Below are 22,176 nucleotides of genomic sequence, written 5' to 3'. Positions count from 1 at the left end.
GTGGGGGAGGGGCAGAGAGAGAATCCCAAGCAAGCTCCACACTGTCAGCACAGAGCCCGATGCAGCGCTTGAACCCATGAACCATGAGATCATGACCTGAGCCAAAACCAAGAGTCAGACACTTACCTGACTGAGCCACCCAGGCACCCTAGGATTTTCACTTCTATGTCTAGAACTAGCAGCATCAAATATTCAAAGATTTTTTTGAGGTTAGAGGTATATTTTGTAGACCCTATATTTTATTGCTCTGCCTTTATGATTGTAAGTCAGTCTCATTCTGGCAAACTTTTTCTAGCAACTACTTATTTACTCTTGACATTTGGAGTGGTTATCCACTGTTTGTCCTACATAGACCAAAAATCAAAACGATCAGCTCTAAGCACTAGATTCCCACACTGTATTTCAAGGTTGCAAGCTGTCTACTGTCCTGCCATGACCTTAATCAAGTGCAACATGTTTAAAAATAAACTCACCTTCTTTACAAAACTGTCTTCATGTTTCTCTCTGTTAGTATTTCTTTTCTCCCAGTCATTCCAGCTGAATATCTGAATCATCTTGGATGCCTTGGTCCCCTTTCCCCTTATATCCAGTCTAACTTAACAGTTTTCAAGGCTCTCTTCCCCATTCTTTCACTTCCCATGATCACATAGTATAAGATGTAATCATCTTACACAAATACTTTTATAATAACCTTAAAAAAAATCTCCCTGTCTTCAGAGAGATAATTTTTCTAAAATCCAATTTTATCCTGGCCTTTTCTTGTTCAAGACATCTTCATTAGAATGCTTCTTAAGATTATTTTGGTGATTCCGTATATTAACAAATCCATAGGAATTTGTTGTGTACAATTTTTTTTAATTTTTTTTTTTAACTTTTATTTATTTTTGAGACAGAGAGAGACAGAGCATGAATGGGGGAGGGTCAGAGAGAGGGAATCACAGAATCTGAAACAGGCTCCAGGCTTTGAGCTGTCAGCACAGAGCCTGACGCGGGGCTCGAATTCACGGACCGCGAGATCATGACCTGAGCCGAAGTCGGCTACTTAACCGACTGAGCCACCCAGGCACCCCTGTTGTGTACAATTTTGAAGTCAGAGACATTACACCCTTAATCCCTGCATATTGAATTCTTATATTGTGTTGCATTATAAGGCACACATATTTGAATGTATGACTAACATTTTTAGCTATATAATGATTAATTTGAAAACATGCCTTCAGCCCTAATACAAAACTTTTCTTAGTCTATTTTCACAATCTTAAAATTACAAAAAGCTGTTTGTTTGTTTTTTCCCCAGAACAGGTGGAATTGTTCCTCCAGTAGCTCAACAGCTTCACAGAGAAAATATTCAACGAATAGTGCAAGAAGCTCTCTCTACCAGTAAAGTCTCTCCAAGTGAACTCTCAGCAATTGCAACTACCGTCAAACCAGGACTTGCTTTAAGCTTGGGCGTAGGCTTATCATTTAGCTTACAACTGGTAGACCAATTAAAGAAACCCTTTATTCCCATTCATCATATGGAGGCTCATGCACTTACTATTAGGTTATTAAATAAAGTAGAATTTCCCTTTTTAGTTCTTTTGATTTCTGGAGGTCATTGTCTATTGGCATTAGTTAGAGGAGTTTCAGATTTTCTGCTTCTGGGAAAATCTTTGGACATAGCACCAGGTGACATGCTTGACAAGGTAATCATTAAAGAATTAATTTCTCTTTTCTGTTATGGTGTCTGTTTCAATCAAATATTAAGAGATGCACTACACTACCATTTATCTAAATATTTCTGATAAACATATTAGACTGAAAAAAATTTATATGCAATAAGAAAAAAAGAAAAAGTAGTACATAGTTTTATAAAAGATTCTTACCCATTATTAATAAAATGATAAGAGGTTTAGATTAGTACATAAAGGCTCAAATAGTTTGCAGATGCAGTTATGTTTTTAATCAAAAAAGACGTGAAAGAAATTGCCAAGTACTATAAAAATGTGAAATAAGATATATAAAGATAACATAAAGACATTAAAGATGCACAAAGTTTTGTGATTAAACATCACAGTTGTTGACACCACTACCAAGCAGGTTTCTTTTTTCTTTGTTTCTGAATTGTACAGAGCCTACTGCTATATGCAAAAATCCCGCTGCCAACAGCAGAAATGATTAGAAGAAATGGGCAGGTTCTAATATTTGAAGTTTATCATTAAGCAGTCATTGTGAACTTCAAACTTATTTTTTATCCCCAATAGAAGAGCAAGAGTAGATAGGGAAGCAGTGATTGGCCACTATTGATAAGGTTGTCAGGAGTAAGTCTGTGTTTACTGGCTTGCTAGCTATAGTCCATATTTGTACAAGTATAGCATGTCTTATTCATCCAGTTTTGTTTTGTTTTGTTTTAGTAAATTTCATTTCCTTTGTACCTTGGTTTCAAAATGTGCCATTTTATGACTCATTACAAAATTTTTGTTTGTTTTTGAAAGGTAGCAAGAAGACTTTCTTTGATAAAACATCCCGAGTGCTCTACCATGAGTGGTGGGAAAGCTATAGAACATTTGGCCAAACAAGGAAATAAACTGCATTTTGATTTCAAACCTCCCATGCAACGAGCTAAAAATTGTGATTTTTCTTTTACTGGACTTCAACATGTTATTGATAAGATAATAACACAAAAGGAAAAAGAGGAAGGTATATTTCTAATTTGTAGAGTTGGAAAAATAAGTAATCCTGGATTGTGCCTAAAAACACCTATTCGTTTCTGCAGGGATCCAGAAGGGGCAAATCCTGTCTTCGGCTGCACACATTGCTGCTGCAGTACAGCACACAACAGCGTGCCACATTGCAAAAAGAACACATCGTGCCATTCTGTTTTGCAAGCAGAGAGATTTGTTATCTCAAAGTAATGCAGTGCTGGTAAGTTTTGTTATCGCCTCTAACAATAATAGTAACACTTTATAGTATGTTATTTTCCTTCTAGGAACTTAATTGATCCTGTGCATAGAATATGATATCTTTATGTCCTGTGCTAGCCCTGACAGAATGAAATTATGCAGAATAAATACTAACAGCCATTTCTCGTACAGCTTCTATGTCAGCTTTATGGGACATCTTTACAGACTGTGTGGCAAAAAACTCCAAGGCTGCCTCTTATTGAATTTAAAAGTGGGTTTGCAATAAGAAATGAAATACAGTAACTGTTACTGTTATTTTAGAAAAATAAGCTAGTTTCCTTGAAATTTATGTTCCTTTGATGAAATCCATTTAAATCTGCATGTAAGCCTTGGTAAACTTCCTGTTTAACTGTATCTTAAACTTCATCCTTTTGAAACTTATAAAATGAGAAAATATTTAAATGATGGTAGATTCACAAAATAGAATATTATGTGAATATCAAAGGTAATAGCTTTTTAAGAATAATATAAAATGAAAAAAATGCTTATAAGTAAAAACAACAGGGTCTAACATATTGTTGTACTATGATTATAATTAGAAAAATGTTAGAAGAATATATATAAAAATAATAGTGATGCTGGTATTGAAATTATTGATTTTCTTTTCTTCCAAATTTTTATCATATAGCTATATCACTTGCCTGTTCCCCACCTATCAAAATGTAATATTTTCTTATTGTATAATGCTTGTATTTTCCCCAGGTTTAGCTAACAGTTTGGCTCATATCCTTATGTAGTATTTGTTGATTTGGGTCTTCTCAATTCCTTCAGGTTGTATCTGGAGGTGTCGCAAGTAACCTATATATCCGAAAAGCTCTGGAAATTGTAACAAATGCAACACAATGCACTTTGTTATGTCCTCCTCCCAGACTGTGCACTGACAATGGCATTATGATTGCATGGTAAGCCACAGGATATATGTGCTTCACTCATAATTATGTAAATATTAATTTCTATTTCATCATGTTAAGTCTTCTTCCTTTAAACCCTGGTCTATTTATTTTATTTTAATGATTCTTATTTAGGAATGGTATTGAAAGATTGCGTGCTGGCTTGGGCATTTTACACAACACAGAAGGCATCCGCTATGAACCAAAGTATGTAGTACCGTTTATAATCTCTATGCAAGTTGCAGTATAAAATTCAAAGCCTTTTATATATGAGGTTTTCATCAATATTCTGGTGGTACCTGAATAAAGATTATATTATTTCATGAAATTTCTTCCTAATAAATATTTTTGCTACAGTATCAAATCATAAACATTTTGACAAATCATAGGTTAAAAATAGGTGGGTGGGTAGGGATGATGAATACCCTCATTTACTAGCAGAATGGAAACCATGTCCATGGTCTGGACTTTTGCAATATCAAAGCAATCTCAGGACCAGCTGGTATGCTGGGAAACTTCAGAAAAATTTGTAAAAAGCAATCAGGTCTGAGACTGGGTTGTGAGTATGCTCCTCCACAGGCAGCTGAAAATGGCCAAGAGATAGCTACTTTCTGAAAGCCTTATTTCCTCTACCAAATCAGAGTTCCAAAGAATAGCACAGTGTTTCAATTTGTTATCAAGTTTTGGTCTAAGTTATTTCTGGAATAGTAAAAATACTAAAGGATGATTATGTTTCATAGTCTATAATTCTATTTTCCACATGATTTCATTTAATGTTTTAAAACTTTTCAGTATTTTAGTCCATAACTATTGCTACATGAACCACAGAGTATTAAGACTATAAACGAACAGAGTTTAATTAGTTGTGTTAGAAGGAATCTCCTATGATGATGGCTTACCCTCAGGTAGAATATAATGTCTGATCCAGTGTTGCCTTCTTGTGGCAGTGTTGAGGCTGGAGGTGATGACTTTTTTCACATTAGGGTCCAGTTGAAGCCTTACATTGGGCAACGTTGCTAAAAAGCAGAAATCTGAGGCCAAAATTATTTACTGGGAAAGCACAGAGAAAGAGGGTTGGATCTAAGACCTCTCCTGCCGGTAGCAACAGAGGAAGGTGGAAAAAGAAACAACCCAGCTTTTGAAACCTCAAAGAAGAATCAGTAAAAACCTGGAGAATTTCTAAAGTAGGAATGGATGTAGATTTGACTTTAGCTGTATGGTGAACTGTTTTTACCCTTTCAGCTTTGTAGAGAATTATAACGTATTTTTGTTGTTGTTTTTTTTTTCTTATTTCAAGTTTTTAATTTATTTACAGTATGAGAGCAGAACTATTTCTTTCAAAAACTTCTCAATGCTCAAACTCATTGAATTGTATACATTAAAGATGTATAGCTTTTCACATGTCAACTATACTTCAAAGTGGTTTAAAAAATTATGAAATTTAGAGTTCTTGTTAAAGGAACTGGCCTTTTCTTCACCCATTATTTCTGCTGTATTTATATTCAAGAACCATCATCACATATGATTAACTGTACATTAGATATGTATACTGTTTGTCAGAATTCAAAGCAAATAGTGACAGATCAGGATGCAAATATTTGAAATAATATGATTTATCTGATTGTGATGCAGATGTCCTCTTGGAGTAGATATATCAAAAGAAGTTGGAGAAGCTGCCATAAAAGTACCACGATTAAAAATGAAGATTTGATTTTTGCTTTTCAAACAATCTCTTAAGGTAGGATTTCAACATTAAGTTGTGATTTTTTTTGTATATCAAGTTGTGGAAGATACATAATATTAATTGTTCATCAAGACTTTCTTATGTTATTCCTTTTCTTATATATGATGTTTAACCTGGTCTTCTGAGAGACCAATAATATGTTATAGTCTTATAAGGTAGTATAGGTTTTTTATTATCGAAAGTAAAATAAAACATCTTGTGGGGAAAAGAATGTACTGCTATTGGTAGGTAGAAAGAAAACCTTGGACGATATACAATGATTCTGTTAAATCCTGGCCCCATATTATACAGGCCTAGATCTTTCTATCTTCTCATATCAGGATACTAAAAGCTATTTTTTTACATTATATCCTATTTATTTTATTTTATTAAATGTATTTATTTATTTAAGAGCACACGTGTGAGTTGGGGAGGGGCAGAGGGAGAGGGAGAGAGAGAATCTTAAGCAGGCTCCATATCCAGCACAGACCTCAACGTGGGTCTCGATCCCACAACCCTAGGATCATGACCTGAGCCGAAATCAAGAGTTGAACGCTTAACCAGCTGAGCCACCCAGGTGCCCCTAAATTTATTTATTTTTAATTGAACTGTAATTGACATACAATATTATGTTAATTTGAGGTGTACAACATAGTGATTCAACATCGATATGTATTATGACACCATGATAAGTATAGTTTTACCATCTGTACCATACAAAGTTATTACAGTATTATTGACTATATTCTCTAGGCTGTACTTTTCATCCCCTGACAAATTTATCTTATAATTGGAAGTCTGTACCTCTTAATCACCTTCACTTATTTCACCCATTTCCTGTGTACCCTGCCCCTACCCTCACCCCTGGCAAAAAGGTGGTTACCAGTAGAAGCTATTTTTTTGACTCCTGCTGAGACATTAGCCTAACTTTACTAATGAGAGAGAAATTTTAGAAATGTAGCCAGGTCAAAGTCATGTCAAATCAGAGAATTCTAAATGAAGACAAAAGGTGACTCTAACAGAATGCATGTTATTAATTATGAAAATATATGTTATTAGGTATATTCCCTGGAGCAATTGGGATATCTATACATTTCTTAAAATCCATTGAGATTTTAAGTAATCCTTCTAGTGTGTACTGTACTTTTTAGTTGACCACATATATTTATATCCATTATTTTAGAAATTGTATTTAATCAATGAAAGTAAATGAAATGTAAAGGTTTTCGGTTTTGTTTTTAGATAATTTCCTCTGATTTTGAATCTTTATACCAGTTTATCACTTTTTTTCTGCCTAGATTAAAGTAACTAAATGTACTGTGCTTTGACTATAAAGATGATGATGCTGACTTTAATGTCCTTTGAGAGATTTTACCAGTAAAGAGTTATGTCACATCATCCATACTGGACCAGGTTGTTAGCTTTCTACTCAATGACTTGCTTTGTTAAGAAACTAGGGGGTAAGGATAAAAATCGAAAATGAAAAGATTTCTTACTTTAATCCTGCCTTAAGGTGACCTCTTTCTTGGGAAATTCCATAAGTAATTCCTTTTTTTTTTTTTTTTTTAAGAATTGTAATCATAGAATACTGCTTTTGGATCATCCATTCGAGAATAAAAAAATGTACTTTATATGAGGGAACATATAGAAACAGCCAATATTTATACAACTTTGCATTCTTTGCTGTTGAAGTATAGCTATGATAGAATTGGTTTGTAAATATTATTTGGAAGAAACTATTAGTTTGTGAATTCACAGTTTTCATTTAAATTTGTATTCTGTATCATATGAACCTGAATTCACAAAGAAGCAGTATCAGTATTTCCTGTGGCTCACACAATCAGAGTGCATATAAACTATGGAAAGAAATTGACCAAAATTTCTTCCCGCTGTCACAAATATTATAAAATGGGGATATCTATAATCTAAGTTCTTAAAATTTTTAAGTATCAAAACTGCTACAGGTGCATCAATACAACCATACTTGTTAACATTGAGTTCATGATATAAATAAGAGAAACTACAGATAAAGAAAAAGCAATTTTTAGAAACATTCCATATCTGTAGGCCTCTCAGAGGCCAGACGGAAGGAAGGAAGGGAAAGAAGGGAAAAGGTGAAAAGGAAAAGGAAGGGAAAAACGTTGAACTCTATACGGGCAAGCATATTTACCAAAGTTAGCTAATAGTACAGGTAAAAGGCAATTCGCTGAAATACTCTGTTTACTTAGTTATGTTGTATGTATTTTACCACAATTAGATTAAAATTAAAGGTAAAAAAATTGGGGGGCATCTGGATGGCTCAGTCAGAGCATGTGACTCTTGGTCTCAGGGTGGTGAGTTTGAGCCCCGTGTTGGATATAGAGATTACTTAAAATCTTAAAAAAAAAAAAAATTAAAAAGATTGCTCAGGAATTCTTCTATACGTTCCTTCTAATGCTTTTATTAGCCTTCGGTAGGCTCTGGATTAGCTTTCTGCACATGTTTCCCTAGTTGGCTCAAGAACACTATTCTTGGTCTTGATACTTCTGTGATATCTGATGAAGTTGCAGATGAAAAGGAAAAAACGTTGTGAGAAACAGTGGTCTTTTTTGTTGTGTTGAAGAGTCCCATGAAATTTGTTACAGGAGGTATCAAAGTCAAAGAATCTCTTGGTTGAATTTTAGGTTTTAATTTTCTTCGGTACTCTTTCCCTAAAAATGAGAGAGGCACAATTAAATGTCTCTTTCTTAAGCCCAAGAGCCCTAGATACATTCTCATTGCTCTTGGTTCTGTATAGTTCTACTCTGTCCAAATCACTAAAACATAATAAGAGAATGGATCAGTAGCTTCCAGACTTGTAGATGTCAGAGTGCAAAAATTTGTGGGCGCCAAAATATGGTTCCAGCTTGTTATTATGCCAAGTTGAGACTAATAAAAGAACAAATAGCAACACAATTTTATAAAACAAGAGATATTTTAATACCCAAAAGAAACTATAAAAGGTGCTATCTCAAAATGACACATTTTATATTGAATGAAATTAACTTTATGAGAAACTTGCTATATTGTCCTTATTTTTTCTTATGTTATCATAAACCCGTGAAAACATTATCAGACCATTATTGGTACACAGATTGCTATTTAGAAACCAATATTAAAGTGAAGAAAAAAATGGGATTGACTTTATTCCTTTATGTAAATTACTCTTACACTAAAGAAGCTATACAAAAAATATTCTTCTACCCATGATATTCAGAAATATAGCCTCCCCCACACATCTAGCTTTCCTCAGAAACTCCCTGAATAAGTGAAGTTCTCTCTTGTCCTTGTATTCTCTTTTTTTCTCTCCCTTTCCATTTGTGACACCTACAAACTGATTGTGACTTTTGAATGTTCTATCCTTGCTTTTGATTATAGGATAATATACCAAGGCTGATATTGGTCCTACACTAAACACACATGAACAAGCACTAAGTATATAAATGAAATAAAAAAGTAAATTTCTTTTCCCTCTTTCATATCTAATAGTAACCTTACAAGATCTGGGCTCTGATTTTACAGGCCTAAGTCACTCAGCCATCATCTGCCAAATATATATAAAACTGTAGAGTATCAGTGGAAAAAATGTGATCTCTGCCCTAAGAACCCACAGACAAGTTGTACATGAAACAAAACAATAGAAATATTGTAATTTAAGCCATACTTACATGTTGTTTCAATAATGACCTATTTCTATGCATGGCTTATGAGAAAAAGCAAACAGAGAAGGATTTATGTCAAGTGATATAGTAGGAAAGGCCTTGAAAGAAATGATTAACATGGTCTTATAAATGGGAAGGTATTTTAAGTATACAGAATGACAAAAGCAGAGTTTACAGGTAAACTTTTTAGGGGGTAAACCTCTACAGTTTGAATTTTTAGAAATGGAACACAGAATTGTAAAGTGTCAGGTCTAGGAGGTACCTCAGAGATGAAAGAAAAATCAATTACCTTTCTTAAAGACAGGAGTTATGGATGGTCCTCCATTTTTCTCTAGACTAAAAGGAAAACATGTATCACAAAAACTAGGAATATATAAAGACTTTAGTACACCCAGGCAATAAATTCCATACCCAGTGGCCTAATTTATATGTTACCTGTACTAACTATGCATGTTACCTGTAGGTATTTTATATTCAGTCACTCATTTACCCACTTATCACTCAAACATTTGGAACGTTAAATCTGCTTGAAGTGATCAGTGAAAACTTCATGGTAAAAGAGACACTTCAGCTAGGTTTTGAAGAAAATATGTCTTCAAATGAATGAGACAGAGGGAATAGGATATGAAAAATTATAGTACTATAAAACAGCATGGCATGTTCAGAGAATACTAAGTAGTCTAGCATGGTTGGAATTACAGGTATCTAGAGATATATGATGGAAGATAGGTTGGAGAAAGGTCATTTTAGGTATTAAGAATACAACAAAATTTAAACTTTATTTTCAAAGCAATGGTTTACCAATGAAGTGTTTCAAGCCAAACAAGGTGTACCTAGTTAATATAGGGGTGTGTGTGTGTGTGTGTGTGTGTGTGTATGTGTAGGGATTTAAAAGCAATTATTTTAAATCATCATCCTGTGTGTGTAACATAGTTACAGAATTTCCCTGGTAATAATATTTAAGTCTTGCCTAAGCTAATATATTAAAGGTGGTTATCACAAATGTATAACTGGCTAATTTGATGAGGAACATTTGCTGCCATCCACTTTAATGAGGCATAGTCTTCAATCTGTTCATATGCCAACTTGATGGCTACAGGGTAACATTTAGGCTAGCATGTAGGCTCAGAGTGTTTCCATACAGGTTCAGTTAACACCAGTAAAATTATGTCTCTCTCTCCATATTTCAAAATTTCCATATACAAAGACTTTTCTAATCTGCTACTCTTGGGGCTGGATGGGGGCATGGGAATAGAGAAGTGATATGTGCACCAAAAAAATGCTATCATGATCCCAACCACAATCATTGTACTTTCCAGTAGTGGTATCAAGGAATATTTTGTGGAAGGGTATTGTTGTCTATCCCAAAGTTTCCAAACTGATTTTAATAATCTTTTAGCACATTTCCTATAGTTTCATTTAACCAAACTCATTCACTGAGTTGTTATGAAAATTAAAGGGAATAGTCCATATAAATACTCTAAGGAGAGTTCTTAACACTGTTAGTTATGGTAGTAATTATTATTTGCTTACTAGCTTCACCTCACCTGGTAATCATTCTTACAAGTTTACTGACCACTGATCACTACTTACAATCCTAAAAGTTGGGTGCTCGCTTCGGTAGCACATGTAGAATCCTAAAAGTTGGGTGTTCACAGCTCCAGGGGCTGCCATTCATCCTCGGTCACTGTAGATTGGTATAGTTTTTACACCTATTTTCCAGTAGATGACAGTAAAGTACCCAAGGAAGGGACATCTTTTTGTAATTCTCAAAAAGTTGCTATGTAGGCTAGTTGGGGGAGTGACTGTGTAAAATAATACTTTTCATTATTTATCCTAAATTGATTTTTGAGCCAGTAAATATTATTTTTAACAATGTCAATTATAGGGGTGCCTGGGTGGCTCAGTCAGTTAAGCATCCGACTTCGGCTCAGGTCATGATCTCACAGTCCCTGAGTTTGAGCCCTGCGTCGGGCTCTGTGCTGACAGCTCAGAGCCTGGAGCCTGCTTTGGATGCTGTGTCTCCCTTTCTCTAAACCTCCCCCATTCATGTTCTCTGTCTCAAAAATAAATAAACATTAAATTTTTTTTAAAAAAATGTCAATTATAGCAATTTAATTTAGATTTCCCTGGCTTATTATATAAAATTAGGTACTCAGTTTTGGGTTTTCAGTTTTCCAAAGACTTAAAATGAAGATGTACTAAAAATTGGTTTATAGAACCATGATGTATTGGATCTTATTCTTTTCTATTATTATAGAGTTAATACTGTACCTTGAATAGTTCTGTTTCCTACACATAAATAGTGCTAGTTGCAGAGACTTGTAATGCAGCTATATCTACTAAAGAAAAGAAAATGTGCCCATTCTAAGGAGATTCTCCTCTCCCTTTTGCAGAAGCTTAAGCTATAATGAAACTATAACACTGAAGCAAAATCCTCCGAGTAAATAAATGCCTTTCAGACTTTGCCATAACTCCAGTCACCGAGTCTGATTTAGCTGTTTCTATCCTGGGAGTCTGGCCTAACTTTGAATCGGGTTCCAAAGTCCCATCTGATGCCAAGGTCATGGTGGCATTCCTGGTCAGCTCAAATCTCTCAAGTATATCCCCAAAATGGCTTCTTGGATCAGACTTGGAGGCAACCAGAATCCCAAAAAGCTTTCTGAAATGTGAATAATCTTGGCCAAACAGGATCCCCAAGATCTGGTTGTGTTCATGCCGGCACAAGAAGTTCTGTTGCAAAATCAGAATTAAAACAGGCTTTGGCAGTGGACATTTAGAATGAAGTGTATCTCTTGGTATACAAGGCACAAAAATAGTTCCCCTTGTTTGAGCTTCCTTAAACTTTCTTACAAGTTCCTTTATCGATAATTTCAACTTCACAAATACAGACACAATACCTTAATGCAGGAAGTCCCACTCGCTGTTGCATCTGAAATTCCTTTAGAAATGCTGGGTTAATACTTGCATCTCTGCTGATATTATTTGTTAATCGAAGGAACTGATTAGGCTTATTTCTGCATTCCTTTAATAGGATGCGGAAAGCACTTGCGTTGTAAGTTAAGTAGCCAAGAGCACAGGAGCAAGCTGTGCGAACCTAAGTGAAGAAACAGTTCCTCCATTGAGCTAAAACATCTAACACATGTTCTCATTAAACATTTCCTAAGAAAGTCTTTGTAGCTATGTTTAACAAACATGTGTCAACCAATGGCAATCTATACATGGACGCATAACAACGATGTTTTCAGAGAGAGAGATGTCAACTGCCACTAATTACTAGTAGTTGTTCTCAGTCCGGACTGCATTTTAGAATCGTCAGCAGTTAGAAACAACAACAAAAACCCACCAACTGAATCAGACTCGCTTGGGGGTAGAATCTGGGCTTTTGTATTGTTTTTTAAAAGTGCCACAGGTGATTCTAATATGCAGCCAGAGTAAGAACCATTGAGTTTGAAGTAGGACAGTGGGTCTCAGTCTTGATTGTGCATTGGAATCCCCTTGATAGTTATGAAAATTACTCGTGCCTAGTTACCACCCCTAGACGATCTGATTTAATTATTTTGGAGTGCAGTCTGGACACTGGAATTTTTCAAAACAGCTCAGTTGATTATAATAGGAAACCAGATAAGAGACGATAAGATAAAAACAAGTTTAAAATAAGACACTCAGGAAAGCGATTCAGTTTTCCACTGGCAAAAACAGAAAAAGTAGATCTTTCCTTTCTTAAAGGGAATACCCTTAGTCTGTGACCCTGAAGTAATTAAGTTACTCATATGATTAATTAAAGTATATTCCTGGGAAGTTCTTAGAAAATCTGTTAGTGGTGGCCTAAGAACTGTCATAGAATGAACAAAAACCACACACATCCCGGGTAACAGAGGGTTCATATACTGGTCTCTACATTGGCATCTGACTGCTTTATATGCCCATATAACTTCCATACCTTGAACAGTGGTTCTCAGTGTATGGCCCTTATCCATCAGTTTCAGCTTCTAGGAACTTGTTAGAAATGCACATTGTAGGGCCTATACCAGATATATTCAATCAGAAACCCTGGGAATGGAGCCCAGCAATCTATGGTGTAACAAGTCTTCCAAGTAATTCCTATATTCCCTGAAGTTGGAGAAACACTACCTTAGACCTGGAGGGGGGAAGTGCAGGGGAATACTTAGAGGCAAACCACTACTACAGCCAGCCCAGCCTTCTTCACACTGTCATCTCTAATCCTGTTTGGCAGATAAGGAAAACTCCAATGGATTCCATTTTCATGCATTCCAAATAATCATAGAAATGACTTAGTGACATCACTGGTTAGTAACTAACCAGTTTTTGTGAGAGATTTTATAAATATTTTAATTACCAATTTCTATATCATCAGTGTACTTATTTGTAGATTGAATCTTAAGTTATTGAAGTTAAATGTGCACGTGTTGTAGGAACAGAATTGTGGATGGCAGATACTGTACTAGAAAACTCCTCTAATTTTGTATTAGTAACATGAACTATTATATAACATACTTAACCTGTGGAGAAATTAGCCCACAAAAGTGAGAGGCAACTTACATTTTTAGAATATTCAATTATAGAAAGACTTTTGTTTTTACCTCTTCTTTTTCTGAATACAAATGATAGCAGAGCCGTTGGATTGTCCCTAATGTGGCAAATGCTTCTGGAATACCAGCTCTAGAATGAGCCAGGCTAGCTATTAAATTTCCTACAAATAAGAAAAAAAATGCTTGTGTTATTTAAATGATATAAACTGATATACTGTACTTTTGTTCATTTGCACATATTGTTAAAAAGGGTTGAGTCACAAGACATCTCTGTTAATGAAGAAGATCTGAGAAAAAGCATGTATATATTAAATGTGGAAGTTTTTCCCCCAAATTGTGATTTGGTTTTCTGTCACAAACAGTAAAAATTAATTAGCTTTATCTAAGAGTGGGGAATTTTGAAAATCAGAGGTTTTTATCCCCATGGCTTCAGAATATATTTTGTTTTGAGCTTTAACATTTTTACATTTTTTTAGGTTTGTTTATTTATTTATTTTAAGAGACAGAGAGAGCACATATGAGCAGGGGAGGGGCAAAGAGGGAGAGAGAGAGAATCCCAAGTAGCTTTGTGCTCAGAGCTCTCTGCTGTCAGCGCAGAGCCTGATGTGGGGCTCAATCTCATGAACCATGGGATCATGACATGAGCTGAAAGCTTAACCAACTGAGCCACCCAGGCACCCCTGAGGTTTAGCACTTTTTTAATGACTATGAACGTAATGATTGAACTACCATAAAAAGTTAGTATGTCCTCTAGGGCGCCTGGGTGGCTCCAAAGGCACAGAAGTTTAACGTTAAAAAAAAAAAAAAAATTTTAAAGTTAGTATGTCCTCTTTGTAGCCCAGATTGCTTTGAGTTAAGAGCTTAATGGGATTTTAAAACCAAGCAATGTATTACTAACTTAAACTTAAAATCATTGAAGTTTTTGCCATAAAAACAAATGTTTGGGGGTTGAAAATAAGGTAATTCAGTAATAAAATAAATGTGCAGCTACCAGGCTACAACTGTTTCATTCAAATATGTGTTTTATTTTTAAAGCATTCATGTGATATTGTTTCACAATATTGTTGCTGTGTTGGAAAAAGTGCAACACAAATTTTAAGATATAAAGGCATCCACCCATATAAATGTGGATGGATACTTTATTGAGGTATTCATTGGGTTTTTGTTCTTGTATTTTTTTTTTTCTGGCCTTCTTTATAAACCAAGGCCTTTGTATTTATTGTTTCAGGATGGGGAGGGATGGGTTGTATGGCTTGGAGCGAAAATTGTCTTAAGATAACCTTTTCTTCAGGCTTATATATTAAAATCTATGTGTATAGAAGGCATTATTTTAGGTGAAAAGGAGAAAGGAAGAGAGGTGTCTCTGAAGATGAGGAGTAAGAAATGGGGAACAAATGGAGGCAGTCAGAGACTCTAAGACTAAGAAGGAGATGATAGGAACAGGAGCTTTGAGTGGAGAATGGTTATGTAGTGCACATAGGAAAACTGGACAGTTGGCAACAGAAATCCTAGTCTTTGCAAAACTTCTGTGCCTTTGGAGCTTCTTCTGGGAACCATGACTTAGACCTTTAGCACGACACTTATTTTACATTATATCTGCAGCCTGAATATCCTGCTTTGCTTGAGATACCCCAGACTCTGGAGATGCATATGACTCTGATGGTGGAGTGCAGAGAAAGGCCCAGTAATTTTTGAGATTCAGTTCCTACCAGCCTGAGACAATATGTGAAAGCTAGTATAATATGGTATTTCTTGCACAAAAGAGGTTGTGGAGTAAAATTTAAACCCACTACAGTTGTTTCTCAGAGCCATAGAATTACTATGACTTGAATTAAGAATGCTATTTAGATAAAAAGTATTTAATAATTTCTTTTAAACATGTTTTTGTCCTAGTTTCCATCAGAAAGTTTGTGTTTGCATGAATTTTCCTTCCATCTCAAGTAAAAATATAATTCCATGGCAGCAAGTATGATTTCCTTTCCTACCTTCTATGATCCATTTCAGTTAAAACAAACAAACAAACAAACAAAAAAACTATTTTTTGGTAGTAGTCACTCCACATGGTTGTCATCCTGATACTGTTTCATGTTGTGTTGAGAGTGATCTATCAGGGCGCCTGGGTGGCTCAGTCGGTTAAGCGTCCGACTTCGGCTCAGGTCATGATCTCACAGTCCGTGAGTTCGAGCCCCACGTCGGGCTCTGTGCTGACAGCTCAGAGCCTGGAGCCTGTTTCAGATTCTGTGCCTCCCACTCTCTCTCTGCCCCTCCCCTGTTCATGCTCTGTCTCTCTCTGTCTCAAAAATAAATAAACGTTTAAAAAAAAAAGTGATATATCAAGTCAATTAGCTTATTATTAATTTTGAAAGTTAGCTCTGGAGGAGATACAGTTACACAACTAGCGTAAGTGTGCCAAGAACTCTGTTGGACTATTTTGCTTTGCTATATTGCATAGCAACAAAGGGAACTCTTTAAATGTTAGCAAAATGTGAACAATTGATCAAAAGAAAACCAGACAGAAGTATAGCAGTATAAATCTGCCATTACTTTCATAAATCAGTGTGTAAACTTTGTTGGTGGTAGCTCATAGTTTAATTCTCATTTTCTTTCTGGAAAAAATAATTAGAGGTTTGAAAAAGTAAGAAATCAAAAAGGCCATGTTCAGAGTTACCCTGCTGCTTTTTGGGGTGCAGAGTAGACTCCCATTGTTCCATGTAGGCTTACTGTGGAGTTCATGTAGATTTGTACCAGCTCATTCTTCAAACCATGTGACATAGTATCAGGCTTATTATTTTATTATTGCTCAGATTACAAAAAATTATTTTTGAAAATAGTTTTATGTAGTTATTTTATGTAACTACCTTCCAGTTATTTCTTACCTGTCAAGACAATAGTGGTAGAATGAACTGAATACAGACTGTCAACTAAAATAGTGACACCTCTTGCAGACAAAGTAATATAGTCCATGTCTATAATGACTTTAGCTAATATAATAATCTGAAAACAAAAAGAAGCATAGAATCATTGAATGTTTTCTATTTGGCTTCTCTAATTAAGCTTTAATGTTTTTTGGCTACTTCTCAGGAAGGTTAGAGGGGTAATTTGGTATTATTCAGTAGAAGAAAAGCAAATGGCAGGGGTGTGAGTTAGAGTGCTTGTCGCTATCTGATTACTGCAGTGAACATGGTAGGCCATTGCATTCTTCCTACAATATTTGCAGGTTTTCCATTCTTGAAGTATGGGTTCATAGAAAATATTTCTCCTAAATGTTATAGGCTAGAAAAAGAAGAGAGAGAATAAGAAGAACCCATATACATCTAGTTGTCATGGGTTGAAGAACCAGTGTGATCAGGTAAAGATCTGCAGTTAGAAAACATGTCTTGGATACTACCATGTTTTTCTGCCTGTAATATGTGGATGATAAAAATAATACTATCTGCCCATCAACCTGACAGGGTTCTTATAAGCATCAGGTAAGGTACAAAGGCAAAAAGTGCTGGTAAAATGAAGATATCCTCATAAATAACAGGGATTTTATGAGGTGGAAAGGGCTGGTGTGAAAAATACTGCAAATTTTACAAATCAGTAAACACTTTTCCAGATTAAAATTTTTTCTAATTTTCAAGTTTTTGACTAAAAAGACACTTATGGATTTGAAGTTTTAACTTCAGTTTTGTACCTGAAATGCTGCCATTGCCTTCTCAGTTTCAATTGTTGATTCAAGAAAAGGTTCAAAAATTGATATGGTCATTATTCCACTTTCCAATATTAAGTATTGTTGAAGGCGATTATTGAAGGCAAAAAGGGTTAATGCATAGCCTGCTCTTAAACAAACATCCTAGAAATAGGAGAAACATGCGTTATCTTTTTTTCTTTTTTTTAACTCAAAAAGGCAGGTTTTAGGTTTATTTATTTTTATTTATTTTTAAGAGAGAGAGAGAGAGAGAGCCAGCAGAAAGAGAGGGAGAGAGAATCCCAAGTAAGCTCTGTGCTGTTAGTGCAAAGCTTGATGCAGAGCTCAAATTCACGAACGGTGAGACAATGACCTGAACTGAAATCAAGAGTCAGACACTTAACTGACTGAGCCACCCAAGTGCCCCACATGCATTATCTTTAACTTAGTTGATTTATTATGTTACTCAAGGTAATAGATTTTGAATTCTCGCCCATCTAAATACATTACATTCTTATCTCTAGGAGTAAAACATGACATCATTGGGGAAAACAGGTAATAGAGTCAACCCAGGATGTCATTGAACAGATTAAATAGAGAAGTAAGTTGTGGCTTCAGGGAGAAGAGAGAAGTAATTTTCATATTCAGAGGGAATGTTAGTTAATAATTGTGCAAATAAATACCTAAACAGAAATAGGAAATTCCATAATTTCACTAACCCTCAACTTTTTTGTTTTAACATATTTTTATTTTCATTTCAACATTTCAAAGTAGAATTTGATAAGTCAAAACTTCCTTGTATAGCATACTATATATTACATGTTATGCATTGTGGGATGGTCTCTATCATCTCTCAAAATAAGTTCATTTGTAAAAGTCTGTACTATATCCTAAGAGGGAAACAAAAGAAAGATGATTTACAAATCACATTTTAATTTTCTGGGACTTGGCAAACAGAGCAAAAGCCAATTCTTAGAGTCTGTTCACTTGCCAAAGATGAACAAGTATGGTAGATCTTCCAGAAAGACCCAAAAGATAGAACTTTATGACTAAATCTTATTTTTAATATTTTGCTTGAACAGTGTAGTACAGAGAGAACCATAAATCTTAGCGAGTTTTCTTCTTTCGGTGTTAATCATTACATAAAAGTGCTATATGTGCATACTAAAATATTTACCAATAAAATTATATGATGCCTGAGATTTTCTTGAAAAATAATATAGGAAGAGCAAGTGGATATATAGATTAAATAAAACTGGCCATGAATTGATAAGTGCTGAAACGGGGTCAGAGGAATATTTAAGTTCATTGTGCTACTCTTTTATTCTGTATGTGTTTGAAATTTTCCATAATAAAAATTATGTACACACAAAGTAGTCACCTGGCCATAAGCAAGAAGAAAAGTATTAGGAATACACAAAAGAACAGGGTCCAGTGAATGAAGCAGGTGGGAACAGGCTGAGAAGAAAAGGAGAATGATTAAGAGCAGAATGAGTAGTAGAAGAAAAAGGAGAAGGGTGTCCCTGAGGAATGAGCAATGAGAATAAAATGTGGAATGAACAGAGAGAGAAGAAAGGTGGCTTAAAGAGTCAGTCAGACACAAATTCAGTCTCCTCACCCTATATTCCCCATATTCCCCATATTATTACAGCAGCACATCTCCATTTTTTCATATACCACAGTACAGTAGAAATCTATATATTAATAAATAATGCTTTGAGTTCATTTCTCCCCCATAGCCCTCTTTTCTTCCTCCCAAATCTAAAGCTGACAGTTGGCAGTTTTCTTCCCTAATTGCTAAATGCACTATAGACAACAAAAGTTCTCAAATTTCTCTAGGGTTAGTGGTATCCAAAGTATGGCCCATGGACCAATGACAGTCGACAAAATGGTTGACATCAGGATTACAAAAACTGGGAATTCGAATTTAAAAGGAACAGCTCTTCCTTATAGTTAAATACCAACTAATAAATCTAGAAAGATGTTTGTGGCAGCATTATCAACAATAGCCAAATTATGTAAAGATCCCAAATGTCCATTGCCTGATGAATGAATAAAGATGTGGTGTATATGTATATATACAATGGTATATTACTCAGCCATAAAAAGAATGAATCTTGCCATTTGCAAGGACGTGGATGGAGCTAGAAAGTAGTATGCTAAGCGAAATAAGTCAGTCAGAGAAAGGCAAATACCATATGATTTCACTCATAGGTGGAATTTAAGAAGTAAAACAAACATAGAGGGGAATAAAAGAGAGGAAAACCAAGAAACAGACTCTTAAATATAGAGAACAAACTGATCGTGACGAGAAGGGAAGTGGGTGGGGAGATGGGTTGAGTAGATGATGGGGATTAAGGAGGGCACTTGTAGTGAGGACCAGTGTTGTATGTAAGTGATGAATCACTACATTGTACACCTGAAACTAATAGTACACTGCATGTTAACTAACTGGAATTTAAGTATAAATTTGATTTAAAAAAAAAAAAGGAGAACTTTTAAAAAAAATTGTCGTTAGCCAAATACCACAGTAATCATTGCTGCATCAGTAGATGCTAAAATTGTTGAGCAAAAGTACATGCAAAACAGAATATTTTCATAGGCTCAAAATGTCTCACCTTAAGATACTTATTAAAAAAGGGAAGTACAGTGACTTTACAGTGGAGAAATATGGCAGATACTACCTTAACCAAGTACCCAAAGTTAACATTGCCAGTTATAAGACATAACAGCACCATGTACCTCCTGAAATGATGCACTAGACAGGTGAATGAAGAAGACCACATCATTTCTATGGTATTCTTGCCAAAATGCATAACTTCAATTTAATCATGAGAAAACATCAGATAACTCAAATTGAAGGACATTCTACAAAGTAACTGGTGTGGACTCATCAAAAATGTCAAAATCATGGAAGACATGTAAAATCATGAAAAACAAAGGACCGAGTTTCACAGATTGAAGGAAACTAAAGGGACATGACAAATAGATGTAATGTGAGGTCCTACATTGCATTCTGGGACAGAAAAAGGACACTGCTGAGAAAATTGGCAAAATTTAAATAAAGTTTGCAGATTAGTTAATAGTATGGTATCAATGTTAATTGCTGGTTGACCTCCAGGAAAGCGGGATGAAGGATATGCTAGAACACTCCACTATTTTTGCAAAATTTTGGAAAACCTAAAATTATTGCAAAATTTAAAGTTTTTGTTGTTTTAATTATCCTACCCATTACAGATTGCTGGGGGAAGGCTTTCCTTTATCACAAAGTTTGAGAAGCACCACTAGAATAGTGGGTGACTGAGAGTTGAAAGGTCATAAAATTTCAAATTTCATAAAATTTCAAAAAGAAAAATTTTGATGCGTCCAGGACAGAAGAGATTTGTTTATTGGCTCTCTAAGCGTTAAAATTGCTACCTTTCAACTGTATCAAGAGATGCAGCAGGGCATTATATCATAATCAAGGGGTCTATCCACTAAGAAGACCTAACAATTGTAAACATTTATCCACCAAATGTGGAAGCACCCAAATATATAAATCAATTAATCACAATCACAAACTCATCAATAGTAATACCATAATAGTAGGAGACTTCAACACCCCACTCACAGCAATGGACAGATATCTAATCAAAAAATCAACAAGGAAACAATGGCTTTGAATGACACACTGGACCAGATGGACTTAACATATATTCAGAACATTTCCTCCTAAAGCAGCAGAATATACATTCTTCTCCAGTGCACAGGGAACGTTCTCCAGAATAGACCATATACTGGGACACAAATCAGCCCTAAGTAAGCACAAAAAGATCAAGATCATACCATGCATATTTTCAGACCACACCCCTATGAAACTCGAAATCAACCACAAGAAAAAATTTGGAAAGGTAACAAATACTTGGAGACTGAAGAGCATCCTACTAAAGAATGAATGGGCTAACCAAGCAGTTAAAGAGGAAATTAGAAAGTATATGGAAGTCAATGAAAATGATAACACCACAACCTAAAACCTCTGGGATGCAGCAAAGGTCATAAGAGGAAAGTATATAGCAATCCAGACCCTACTAAAGAAGGAAGAAAGATCTCTGATACACAACCTAACCTTACACCTTAAGGAGCTGGGAAAAGGACAGCAAATAAAACCCCAAACCAGCAGAAGACAGGAAATAACAAATATTAGAGCAGAAATTAATGCTATTGAAACAAATCAACAACAACAACAACAACAAAACCAGTAGAACAGATCAATGAAATCAGAAGCTGATTCTTTAAAAGAATTAAAATTGATAAACCACTAGCCTGTTTGATCAAAAAGAAAAAAGAAAGGACCCAAATGAATAAAATCAAGAATGAAAGAGGAGAGATCACAACCAACACAGCAGAAATAAAAACAATAAAAAAGAATATTGTAAGCAATTATATGCCAATAAAATGGGTAATCTGGAAAAATGGACAAATTCCTAGAAACATATACACTACAAAAACTGAAACAGGAAGAAATAGAAAATTTGAACAGACCCATAACCAGTAAGGAAATCGAATTAGTAATCAAAAATCTGCCAAGGCCAGATGGCTTTCCAGGGGAATTCTACCAAACACTTAAGGAAGAGTTAACACCTATTCTCTTGAAGGTGTTCCAAAAAATAGAAATGGAAGGAAAACTTCCAAACTCTATGAAGCCAGCACTACCTTGATTCCAAACCCAGACAGAGACC

General features: G+C 35.1%; 2 protein-coding genes across 4 annotated transcripts in view; one reads left to right on the top strand and one right to left on the bottom strand.

Annotated features, from left to right (window-relative positions):
- The window catches only part of OSGEPL1 (O-sialoglycoprotein endopeptidase like 1), a 35,366-nt gene that overhangs the window by 8,781 nt on the left and 4,409 nt on the right, over positions 1 to 22,176 (top strand). Inside the window, exons 3-8 of one of the 2 annotated variants that reach the window (XM_053215433.1) lie at positions 1,298 to 1,685; positions 2,475 to 2,679; positions 2,756 to 2,904; positions 3,714 to 3,844; positions 3,968 to 4,039; positions 5,465 to 5,570. In XM_053215433.1, coding sequence (XP_053071408.1) covers positions 1,298 to 1,685; positions 2,475 to 2,679; positions 2,756 to 2,904; positions 3,714 to 3,844; positions 3,968 to 4,039; positions 5,465 to 5,543 — 1,024 coding nt within the window. In that variant the 3' untranslated portion in view covers positions 5,544 to 5,570. The remainder of the gene's footprint in view (positions 1 to 1,297; positions 1,686 to 2,474; positions 2,680 to 2,755; positions 2,905 to 3,713; positions 3,845 to 3,967; positions 4,040 to 5,464; positions 5,571 to 22,176) is intronic. The other variant, XM_053215434.1, reaches the window with a different exon arrangement.
- Positions 7,814 to 22,176, bottom strand: part of ANKAR (ankyrin and armadillo repeat containing) — a 72,392-nt gene continuing 58,029 nt past the window's right edge. For both annotated transcript variants that reach the window (XM_027054731.2, XM_027054725.2), the window contains 6 exons: positions 17,465 to 17,623; positions 16,665 to 16,782; positions 13,840 to 13,949; positions 12,136 to 12,332; positions 9,525 to 9,571; positions 7,814 to 8,245 (listed from right to left, as the gene is read on the bottom strand). In XM_027054731.2, coding sequence (XP_026910532.1) covers positions 7,998 to 8,245; positions 9,525 to 9,571; positions 12,136 to 12,332; positions 13,840 to 13,949; positions 16,665 to 16,782; positions 17,465 to 17,623 — 879 coding nt within the window. In that variant the 3' untranslated portion in view covers positions 7,814 to 7,997. The remainder of the gene's footprint in view (positions 8,246 to 9,524; positions 9,572 to 12,135; positions 12,333 to 13,839; positions 13,950 to 16,664; positions 16,783 to 17,464; positions 17,624 to 22,176) is intronic.

Source organism: Acinonyx jubatus, chromosome C1 (genome assembly GCF_027475565.1).
Source record: "Acinonyx jubatus isolate Ajub_Pintada_27869175 chromosome C1, VMU_Ajub_asm_v1.0, whole genome shotgun sequence".
Classification (NCBI taxonomy): Eukaryota; Metazoa; Chordata; class Mammalia; order Carnivora; family Felidae; genus Acinonyx; species Acinonyx jubatus.
This window is presented reverse-complemented; position numbering and strand designations above follow the sequence as displayed.